Source organism: Apodemus sylvaticus, chromosome 4, assembly GCF_947179515.1.
Source record: "Apodemus sylvaticus chromosome 4, mApoSyl1.1, whole genome shotgun sequence".
Classification (NCBI taxonomy): Eukaryota; Metazoa; Chordata; class Mammalia; order Rodentia; family Muridae; genus Apodemus; species Apodemus sylvaticus.
The window spans coordinates 26,419,389-26,431,447 of record NC_067475.1 but is presented as its reverse complement, the minus strand read 5'-3'; the positions used below and the strand labels follow the sequence as shown (position 1 = coordinate 26,431,447).

At 37.9% G+C, this 12,059-nt stretch overlaps 1 protein-coding gene across 7 annotated transcripts in view; it reads right to left on the bottom strand.

The window, feature by feature from the left end:
- Window positions 1–12,059, bottom strand: part of Bank1 (B cell scaffold protein with ankyrin repeats 1) — a 274,298-nt gene that overhangs the window by 181,144 nt on the left and 81,095 nt on the right. For all 7 annotated transcript variants that reach the window (XM_052179174.1, XM_052179172.1, XM_052179173.1 and 4 more), the window contains 2 exons: window positions 10,638–10,776; window positions 5,568–5,707 (listed from right to left, as the gene is read on the bottom strand). In XM_052179174.1, coding sequence (XP_052035134.1) covers window positions 5,568–5,707; window positions 10,638–10,776 — 279 coding nt within the window. The remainder of the gene's footprint in view (window positions 1–5,567; window positions 5,708–10,637; window positions 10,777–12,059) is intronic.

Sequence of the window (12,059 nt, the reverse complement as noted above, 5' to 3'; positions counted from 1 at the left end):
TGGAGCCTTCAACATAATGGCAGACATTAATTTGAGAAATAGTGTACATCTAGGTGTACATCAAGTTAGATATCATCAATATTATGAAGGGACACATTAGGAGACTATGGCAGAATGTCACTGAACAAAATACACTGGAATTAAAATTTTGTAGATGAGTTAGAATGAACTAAGTGAGGTTGGTGAAGGAGAAGAGAAGATGTCCGTAAAAGAAATGTGCAAGTGCCCCGTGGCAGACTACAGAACCTGGCCCAAGAAACAAAATACCATCATACCTGGTAGCTATAGGAAGAAGGGGAGTGAGATTAACTTGGACAGAAAAGCAGTGTTTGCAAAGCTGCATTGCTCTTGTTAAGCACTGTCTATGTGTATAAGTTGAGTACATTTGTACCTGATATGGGTGTGTGCTTATGAAAGCCAGGATCCAACACTGGTTGTCTTGCTCTGTTGACCATCACCTACCCATCTTTTTCAGAAAGGGTCTCTCACTGAATCTGGAGCTCATCAATGTGGCAAACTCCAATAATAATAATAACAACAATAACAATAATAATAATGATGATAATAATAATAATAGTTATTATTATTATTATTATTTATTATTTTCAATCTGGATATGGAATAGTGGCTAGCAGAGAAAAGGAAGAATGAAGGTGGCAGCCATAGGAAGCTGCGTAGCTCATTCACAAAAGCACACACTGCTGAGGTAAGCTCTAATATCCAGAGCAGAGTGCAGTGGCCACAGCTAAGCATAACATACTCCATACTATATGAAGGTCATAAGGAGCAGAGCCAGTGGTGTGCAGATGAGAAATAATCCAGAGGAGAGAATACCACATTATGCCAGTCCATGTGGATAATTATTAAGTTCTAATTTAAAAAGAAGACGTGGAGAGCCTCCACATATTTGCAAGTCAAATCACTTGAAAGGAGAATTATTAGACAGAGATTGAACATTTCATCTTTGAGCATAAACTTATAGAATATTTGAGTTTGAAGAAATCTCAGAAAGCAAGTATTCTAGATTCCTCATTGGACACACAAAGAAGTCCTCTAGCATGAAAGAAACTCATCTTCCACAAACTAAGTGGTTGCCATTTTACAAAGGAATTGCAAGGTATGCTCATGATCAACCCAAATCTCTGAAGTTGCTCAGTCAACAGCCAAGTGCAGAACTCGTGGTTCATTGCAATAGAGAATCATGAAGAATTAGAGCAGAATTCTTCATCTGCCTGGCCTAACACGCTTCTGAGAGTCCGTGACTGCATGAGCAGCGGACTATTTTACAAATGAACCACAAAGTATTTTTAGGGGTACTTTCACTTCTCTCACTACCTTCTTTGCATACTGGGTTGATAGTTTTTCACTAAGTTATTCAAATACTATTAGAAAAGAAGTCACTGAGTTTTCCTCATTTTCTGAAGTAATAAACTCTAGCTGTGACCCATACACAAGGAAGTAACTTTGGAAAAGATAGTGGCTTTACAAAGATGAAAAACATAGCCAATCCTTTAACCAAGTGTGTTGGGGGTGGGGAGCAGGAAGAATAGTGCTGTAATATATTTTTGCATAGCATGAGCACATAGCCGCCTCCAGAGAATACTAAGTTGAATGGTGATATACTGAGGAAACATGGAAGAATGCTCTGGTAAGAGATGGTTCTCGCAAAGACTTGAGACCCTTTATCATATGCATAGGAAGGCATTTGAACATCCCTGTCCTTTGAGAAGATAAAGTTGGCTGCATGTGAGCATTCTGACTAACACCAGTGCTGCACCCTACATCTGCACCTTGCATCAAAAGGGGCGGGCGAAAACAGAAAAGATGGCAGCAACCAGTAGGCCTGATAAGCGTCTACTGGAAATTTTAGAAAATTACTAGAAAGAGAAGGGACTCCCAGAAGAGAATCTTCAAAAGAAACATTTCTGAGCACAAGCTTAACTGGCTAAAGAAATTCCCCTTAGGGAAATTAATAATATAAGAAGCACACTGAGTAAAAACGCACGCAATATTAGGTTCCCGAGCTGGTATCTTTCCGATTTTAGTGTTGGTGAGGTTTCCATCACCAAAATGCCTGAGAGAAATGACAATGGAGGAAAAGTTGATGCTGGCTCAGAATTTCAGGGGTTTCAGTTCATGGTCAGCTGGTGTTACCATTTTTAGGCCTGTACCAGGGCAGAGCCACTGGGCAAGAAGTGCAAGGGAGAGGCAGGCAGCCCTCCTTGGCAGCTGAGAAGCAGGGCAGAGAGAACAGGGTCTAAGAACAGAATCTATCCTTACAGGGCACATCCGATGACGTAAAGTTCTTTTAAAGAGTAAGACAACTAAGAATGACTGGATTCTTTTAGCACTTGACCTGGTTTCACTGGTATACCTTGTGTAGTGACTTCTTTTAAAAAGATAACATTTGGCTGTCCCCAAGACACTTGTGTAAATAGGATGAAAGTCTCACAGGTTTTAATTATCTTGGTGAAAGAGAAATTGCAGTATTTCTATCTCCAATATTTGAATCTTAATTATCCCCCCAAACTAAGTTTAGATATTTTCTTTTTCATTTGAAGAGCCCATGCTGTTTTAAGTGACGCATTATGAATTGGGCCTTTATTAGGTTTTGGCTGAGATTTTTAATATTTATCACTCCAGAAAAAAAAATGAGAATGGTGAACTGACCTAAGAAGTAGATCATTAAATTCATTGAGTTAAAGAGTTCTAAACCTTAACAGACACACTAGAACAAAACAAAATCAGCTCTTTCATTAATTCTTTATTAAAACTCATAGAATGATTATGTTGCCCTATTGTTCCATAATGCTTAAACATCATGTGACATCTCTTATTGTGAATTCCTGGGAAACTGAAGAGCAAAACCCACAGATTTCTCATTAATTACTCTTTCCTCAAACTCATACTGAGTTTAGATTATTATATGCTCAATAGAATTTAAGTGACTATAGAAGAATCCTCTTAATAATTTCAGGATTACTGAAATCATATCTGCCATTGAAGCACGTGAGAATTTCACAGCAGATTTTACAATATGCCATTTCAGCCAAGCAGGCAGGGTGTTGACAAACTCACACTTGCTGGTATGTTTCCTTATAAATAAACAATCATTATGGTGAGTATGATTACAATGTGTGCTGCGTTTTGCTCAGTGTTATTCAATCGGCCATTTGCAGAGTATACAAAATATTGGGTTTAGTGACAGCATCATAAAGAGAGAATTATCACTGCAGTGTTCTATCTGAACTCACAAAAGCAGTTGGTACATGACTGACCTTAAAACACACCAAGGGACTGTCTCTGCAGTTCTTCCTCCAACAAATGCAGGATCTTTCCTACAGTAAGCTTCCAGATAATGTATGCAGATTTAGATAAACCCCAGTCTTTATGCAGTCTATGTTCTAGGATATGGAACTAAAGCATGGGTACTCTTTCTAGCCTATGATAGAACACTTGGGCTGGCCTAGGCCCCAATGTGCTTCGCAGAGCCCACTGTGTTTGCCATAATCCCCCAGTACTCCCTGGGCCCTGAGGTCAATAGAAAAATCTTCACATCTCTCCCCATTCAGGTTCGTTAACCCTAACTCTAATGTCTCACTTTGTCAGCGGGTCGTTTGCTGTCCATAGGATAGACTAGCTCTGTCTTTGAAGACTCAGTGCACGTGTAGAGAACCTGATAGCAAGACTGGACCTAGTCTGTCTTCCCTGTACAAGCAGGCACCTGGGCTTGGGGGAATGGGAAACATTATAGCATAGCCATCGTCCTTTCTCCCCACTCAGACACAGTGTCAAAATAAATTAGCTTTTTTCTAGTTTCCTAAAATCTTCACATTTACTTCAAGCTACAGTGGAAATCATAATTTTCCACATTATCTGATTCTAAAAAAATGCATCCAGATTTTAATCCACATTAAATTTTCACTATTTACTAACTGCCCCCTGACATTAAACCCAGTACATACATGTATTTGGAAACTACTTTACTTCTATACTAGCTGTAGACAAAGAAAACTGTATCTTCCCTTTTTTATTAAGTTTATTCCCTTTTATTAAGTTTTAGTTATGAATAGAACTTTTAATACAAGCCCAAGGTAGAGTTGACACAAGAAAATGAAGCAATCTGGATTTCAAGCTATTATGTTTGCACTTGTTTTGGGACTGCAATATAGATGACTTGTCAACTGTCTTCAGACTTTCAGTCTGACAAATGGTATTTCACTCTCTGCTCTTTTCTAAGACAATTACCTTTTCCATTGTCCTAAAAATGCACCACTCACAAAGAAGAAGTTGCAAGAGAAAGAGTGACACAAAGTAAGTCAAGCCTCCAGTGTCAATCACAAAATGCTCTTGGCAGCCTGTCAACATCACTGTCATCGAGAGTTCGCTGCAGATCTCGAAGGGCTTGTCATCATTGTAAATGTGAAGATCATACTGCTTGAATGAACCAACCTCTTCTTCCACTCCCTCCTGATGTTCTCCCAGCAAGACAATTAAGCAAAGTTCTATTCTAATTGCCAAAATAGAAAAAAAAATCCAGCCAACCAACCAAACAAAAAGAACAGAAAACCCACCAAGTTTTATACTTCCCATATAACATCAAAGCTTATAAATTTCTATCTCACATTAAAACTACAAGGAACAAACATAAATGATACATTTTCACATAAAGCCAGATTTCTTCCTATTAAAAGTGAATCAAGCTTTTTAGAAAATTCAGAAACCAAACAATACCTTAAGCTTTCTGAAAAATCTCTAAGATTTTTTCATATACCCAGCACATAGGAGAATGTGCCAAGTATGTTTAATCCATCATGAAATCTCCATCTCTGAGCAAGATTTTGTCATGTGAGAGGAAAGTTCTGGGGATTAGGCCTCTTTCTCATGCCATAATTTGTCTGATTGTTGTTTTTTCCTGTGTAGCCCTGGCTGTCCTAGAACTTGCTCAGTAGACCAGGCTGGCCTATAGACTCATGGAGATCAGCCTGCCTCTACTTCCTGAGTGTACTACTACCGCCTGACCTATCTTATAATTCTTAATGAACACAGATGATTCAATAATTTTTACTATCAGGTAACAGTAAGAAATGAATGTCAGAACAATCTAAAAATGTCCGTGTGAAAATACATGCAAGATTCATTCCAAGTTCTCTGTTTGGTGGTAATTTAGGTCGACTGACTGAGTCTCAAAGCACCAGATACAGAGTCTGATTTTTTTTTTTTGTTTTGTGCTGTTCACACCTAGGTAAAGAAATTCATTTCTCAATGGTGCTCCTTGATTATCTCGCGTCCATTATCCATCTGCTCTGTAATCGCTTTAAATAGAACCTGTCCCGATAGCCGTGTTGTAATGGACAAGCTGTCTCTGGCTGGCGTTATCAGGAATGACTTGACTGAAGCAAAGTAATTTGTCTGTATCTCTGCACCTCAGAGGGTGGCTCCTTCCCTCTATACGGAACATCCATCCATTCACATTCCACTAAACCTTTCATCAAATCAAGACTTCTCTCTCCCTGTATTAGTCCTTTCGCGTATACTTGATTAGCTGGCTAGACGGATCAACTTACCTGGCACAAATTCTTGCCAGTGTCTGACACTCTAAATGGACTTTCTGTTGCTTTTGCTGCTGAACAGTATTTAATCTCTGTTGTGGCCTTAATGATTCCATCACAGTGGATATTGACGGTGACCGAGCCAGCTGGAAAATCTTACAAAACACAAACAAAGGAGTTAAGAGCAAAGTATAATGCACGGCTGGGTGTTTGTTTCAATTTTATGAAGAAATACAATTAATTACATGAAAGTTTCTAGAAATTTTATGTTGAGGTAAGATTTATTGAAATTCCAGAAAATGTAGCAATTGAGTAGACTGAGAGAACCCCAGGGAAAGCAAGTATATCCAGAATCTTCAGAATGCTCTCTGGGTAATCCCTCCCTCCATCCTCCTGCCTCCCTGCCTCCTCCCCTGCCTCCCTCCCTCCATCCCCCTGGCTCCCTGCCTCCATCCCCCTGCCTCCCTGCCTCCTCCCCTGCCTCCCTGCCTCCATCCCCCTGCCTCACTGCCTCCCTCCCCTGCCTCTCTTCCTTCTTTCCTGCCTCCGTCCCTCCCTTACTTCCTCCCTCCTCCCTCCCTCCATTTATACATCTTTCCAACATTTTATCTATCCATCCATCCATCCATCCTTTCTCTCTCAATTCCTCCCTCCTCCCTCCCTCCATTTATACATCTTTCCAACATTTTATCCATCCATCCATCCATCCATCCATTCATCCATGTATCCATTCATCCATCCATCCATCCTTCCTCTCTCAATTCATCCTTCCTTCCTCCCTCCCTCCATTTATATATCTTTCTAACATTTTATCCATCCATCCATCCATCCATCCATCCATCCATCTAAGGCCTTTCTGTAAACAAGTTGTTCAAAATGACTGACAAACTGTACTTTGGATTCTACTGTAATAAACCAACAAAATTAAAATTACAAAAACACCCAGGGCCTTTCATTAAAAAAATAAAAAATACACAATTATTTCAATTAAAAAGCAATATTTTTGTGTGACAAATTTAAGCAAAATTTGTCTTTGGATCTATTTGAAGGATAAATTTTAATAGTTTTCACTCTGTCATTGAGCTATTACTCAAATTCTCCTGGAATATGTCATTCAAAATCTGGAGTTCAGAAATCTAATGAGAAGACCAACATCCTGAACAGTCATGGATGTTTACCTTTCTTAAACATTCTTCACAAGTCATCTTGTGAAGAAGTAAACAAACCCTTCATCATTTAGATCAGGTAAATTCAGAGTCAACAAAAGGAATCTGAAACTGAACAAGATCAAGGAGCTAAAATTTCCATCTTTGCATTCTTAAAAAGATATTTTACTTGTATGTATTATACAATGTTATGCATCAGGAAGTATCACTATCTCCACCCTGCCCCCAAATAGACATCCAATCAGAATAAGAAAAATCACAACAGAGGGTCAGCATTGTAACATATATCTCATGAGCTAATGTGGGACCATGTGGTTCAGAGGAAGATGGTGTTCCTAGAGCCAAATAAAATTAGTTTTTGTAGATTTTATGTAATTGGTTTCAGCTTAATGTACGGTTTCAGCTTAAAACATTTTAAAATTTGTTTACAGAAAACTAAGACCTAGAAATCATAAGCTGAACATAAGTTTACTGATCAATTGTTTCTTTCCCGTGAAAGTCAAGCACAGTATGCAGGGTCTCCTGACATTACTCTTTTCATGATATATGAATCTATAATTTATCTTATCTAGAGCACGGTTTCATAATTAATAAAAAGAGTCAATGATTCTTGTTCATACATTATATATTTCTTTCAGCTCCTAATTAGTTTCCTCCCCTGCTGTTAGGTTTGTTTCCTCATGGTTTTGCTGGTATCACAGGAATACTTTGTTTCTTCTGCACAGAAATTAGTCAAAATTTCTAGTTGAAAACCTTAGCATGTTTTAAAGACTTAGTTATAAGCTGGAACTATAGTAATTTCAAATTGCTTTAGCCGCTGGAAAAATTTGGTCCCTGAGAACATTGAGTGATTAGAGGACCATCAAACTGTTGAGCTGAAAGGATGGGTAGGCCCCTAACTAGATGCATTTTCTCAGGTAAAAAAAAAAAAACAATACAAAAAATGAACAGCATTGGTGAAGTAGGTCATAGGGAAAGAAAAGAGTATGAAAATTTCCTTTCTTCTGGCGTCATTGAATATGGTACGATTTTTCCTTTCATTGTAACGAGCTGCAAACGTGGCACTGGTGTTATCTCTTATAAAAAGTCAAAAATTCAAAAGTTACCGATTCAGTTTTTAAGACTGAGCTCAGTTCAAACTTCACAGTCTAGTGACATCATGTGGCATCTGTCTTTCTCTAAATGGCTTGTTTCACTTAGTGCTTTTTATTTTCCTTCAACTTGTTATAAATACAGGGTTTCATCTTCTGTATGGTTGAATAATATTCATACAAATGCACATAAATTACACTTATCTTTTTTACCTATTTCTCTATTGCAACACAACAGTGCAGGGCCTTCCTTCATAAGATGGTTGTTTTCCTTTGGGGTATATCCCTGACTGGAACTGCCAGGTCAGACAGCAATGGTGTTTTCAACTTCATAAGGATACTCTCTCTCCATAATGTTGCATTGTTTCATTCTCAGCAGCAGGGTAGAGACTCTCTTCTCCACATCCTCCTTAGGGCTTGTTACCTTTTGTCTTTTTGATAATAGCCATTCTGGTGTGCTGAGGTGGTAGCAGGGGGCTTGTTGTAGCATTCCCTGATGAGCAGGGATCTTGAGCGTGCTGGTCACTTCCTCTGATGTGTACCTATTTATATGATTTCCTATCCTCTTGTAATTGAAAATGTATATAAGATACTCTGATCACGGCTCCTTTCCACCTCCTCCCAGCTCTTTCCTTCCTCCTCACCCATCCCTCTATCTCATTTCTCTCTCTCTCTCTTTAGGAAACAAATACGCAAAGGAGGAAAAAAGCAAAAACAAAAACAAAAAAATACCTCCCAAAAAAGAATTAAAAAAAACAGCAACACACACACACACACACACACACACAAGAAATAATAGGACTACTCTGTTGGTATCAGATTTCATTTATTTTCTGGATATTAATCTCTTATCAAATAGTTTGCAAATACTTTTAACCATTCTTTGTCTCTTAACGCTGTCAATCATTTCCTTTGCTATGCTATAGTGTGTGTGTGTGTGTGTGTGTGTGCGTTTGGGGTTTTTGTTCTCTTTTTTCTCTTTTTTTTTTACTTTTTATTTAAATAACATTTCATTTGTTTATTTTTGTATTTCTGGATTATTCTTTAAAGTATCTTATAAAACATTTAGCTTATCTCAGTGTTAAAACGTTTTAAAAATGTCTTTTTTATAATTGTTTTAGAAACTTTGGTGTATTTTATTCATTTTACTACTCCAGGCATTAAATATACCAAACATAATTCTTAAAGAATGTGACTACTTTTATTTGACAACTTGATCTGCTACTTGGGAAATATTACTTAAGTACTTCTTAATTTGCAATATTGGCATTTCTGTATTGATGTATTTTAACTACATTTACTTTGCATCCTAATACTAATTGCTTAAATGTTATGTGCTTAAGAAGAAGAAGGAGGAGGAGGAGGAGGAGAAGGAAGAGGAGGAAGAGGGGAGGGAGGATGAAAGGAAGGGGGGGAGGAAGGGGAAGGGGGAAAAAGGAGGGGGAGCGGGAGAGGAGGAGAGGGAGAGGGAGAGAAAGAGGAGAGGGAGAGTGGGGAAAGGAAGAGGGAGAGGGAGGGGGAGAGGAGAGAGAGAGAGAGAGAGAGAGAGAGAGAGAGAGAGAGAGAGAGTTCTTCCCATCACATTTCTGCATGTTTCTCCACAATAGAAAACTGTATCAGAATGTAAGTTACTGGAGTAAAATCTCTGCTTCTGAAAACCCAACTGCAGTGCCAGCTGAGTGAAGCATCCATAGAGGTGTTACTGCCTTTAATAAACAATGCTTGCTTGGAACTATAAATACACTATATAATCACTACCTCGAGATTTACTTAATATACTTTGCAATTATAAGTATTTTATATTTCCACATTTGTAAGATTAAATATGGCTTTATATAAAATATTTATGAAGTTCATATTTCTGAAGATTTGCATGATAATTTTGTACTTAATTTTTTAAAAAAAATGCCAAAAATAATTAGTCCTACATTTAAAAAATATTTTTTACTATTTGTAATTTTTACATCTATGAACATCTGTGTATGGGTACATGTATGAGAAAGTAGGTGCTGGTGGAAGTCAGAGAGGGTGTCAGATCCCCAGGCGCCGGAAATACAGGAAGCTGTGAGAAAAGCTCACTTCACGACTGTAGGTGTTGAGAATCAACCTGAGGTCTTCCGTGAGACAGTGTGTACTCTTAACTGTCCAACCATTTCTCTGGCACAAAGTACTCTTCCATTTATATAAAAAACTTTGCAAAATTGATAAGCTAATTTTTATTTCAGTACAAGTATATTGCATTATGAGGAAGCATGCTTATTCTGTCTTAAATTTAGAATCCAACACAATTTAGTACAGAGGGAGCAAAAATGAATAATCAAATGATTAGCATCACAAATGAGAAAAGAGAATGGCGAGATGAAGATCTGCAGAAGTGGTACCATGATTTAAAATACTGAAAAAGAATGAGGCTTCACAAAGCAGCCAAGAATTTTCCAAGGCTAGTACTGAAGACAGAAACAAAGGAAACAGAAAGTTCTTTAATAAAAGTGAGTATATGTGAATCCTCATGCTACATTAAGGAAATAAATTTAATTCCATATTTAATAGCTCCTACATATCAATGTATACTCCACTGACATATTTAATGATGTTTGATGTTACTGGCTGCTATTTCCCTAAATGGTATACAAACCAAGTTCTGAGGATTTACACAATCTCACTTTTGCAAATCAGATTAATAACAATGTTGAACATGTGTGAATTAACACAGGAAGCACCTGCAGAGCAAACTCAGTTTCTGCAGGGAAGTGAAACCATTTATCATAAATCACAGGAAAGGAACTCAGGGAGAGGTTTTATTCTTATTAAAACACAAAATTTCTCACCTGCAGCTTTCATATGCCAGACACTCTTATTCCAATGTGCTGGCCGTGTTCTAAGGCGCTTGCTAGTTGATATAAATTCAACCTCTAGAATTTCACCAATTAGTTCATCTTTCAACAGAATGAATATCTCACCAGGATTCTGTAAGGTAAAATGTAATATATTGAGTATTTCGAAGAGTTGTCCTCTACCCAAGTACCCACCACATTCATTAGTGACTAAACTCTTAAAACTATCAGTAAATAAGTCTGTCCTGTTGTATTTTCAACCATGATCAGATATAAATACATAAGTTGATGATTAATTGAATTGTACATTTATTACTTTGATATCTATCAAATTCAATTTTTTTTAAGATAGGGTTTCTCTGTGTAGCCCTGGCTGTCCTGGAACTCTGTAGACTATGCTGGACTCGAACTCAGAAATCTGCCTGCCTCTGCCTCCCAAGTGCTGGGATTAAAGGTGTGTGCCACCACCACCCGGCTCAAATTCAGTTCTCTATGCAAACCATGCTTTACAACCGAGACTCAGTGAGAACACATCCTTTTTTTTTTTTCTTCTTCCTGCATATGGCTTTCCATCCCAGGCTATCAGACCTCAGACTCATTGCAAAGACAACGAAGATTGGCAGCAGCAATTAGTCCAGTAAGCAAGTTCTTTCCCAAGTACAATCTCTCGACCTTTCAACAATTTCATCTCCCTCTCTCCCTCCCTCTCCCTCTTCCTTCCACAACCCCACTCTCTCTCTCCCTTGCCTCCCCATCTGTGTGTGTGTGTGTGCGTGTGTGCATGCGTGTGTGTGTGTGTGTGTGTGTGTGTGTGTAAACTTAATGAATTTAAGTTTAGGACCTACTGCAATTAAAACCCAATGAAAAATATTAATGCTATAGAGTTCCGTGGTTGGTGTACTAGAAGTCCTATGAGTGTGTGCTTACATAAGGGCCCTTGAAGACTTCTGATGAGACTAAAGTTACACAACTGAAAATTTCAAGATTTAATTATGTTGGAGAAGTTTGATTTGTCAATGGGGGTAAAAATATAGAGACTGCTTTTTGTGAACTATATCTACAAAAAATATAATAATCAGGAAGAATGAAGTTAATACAGAGATTGGGAATGGATGAACATTGTTGGATGTCTATCTACTTCACAGAAATTATGACAAACACGTTTTATATAAGGATATCTTCTTGAACAAAAACCAAGACACACAGACATACACATATATGCACACATGTGCACACACAAACCATACACAATTCTTATGACACATGTATGCATGCACTACATACACACACACAAAAACATACATGCTTGCACACACTTGCACATTCACATGCACACACATCCACACACACATATCCATGCATATACACACATGCATGCACACACCCTAGTTCTGAAATGGAGATGACTACAGTTGT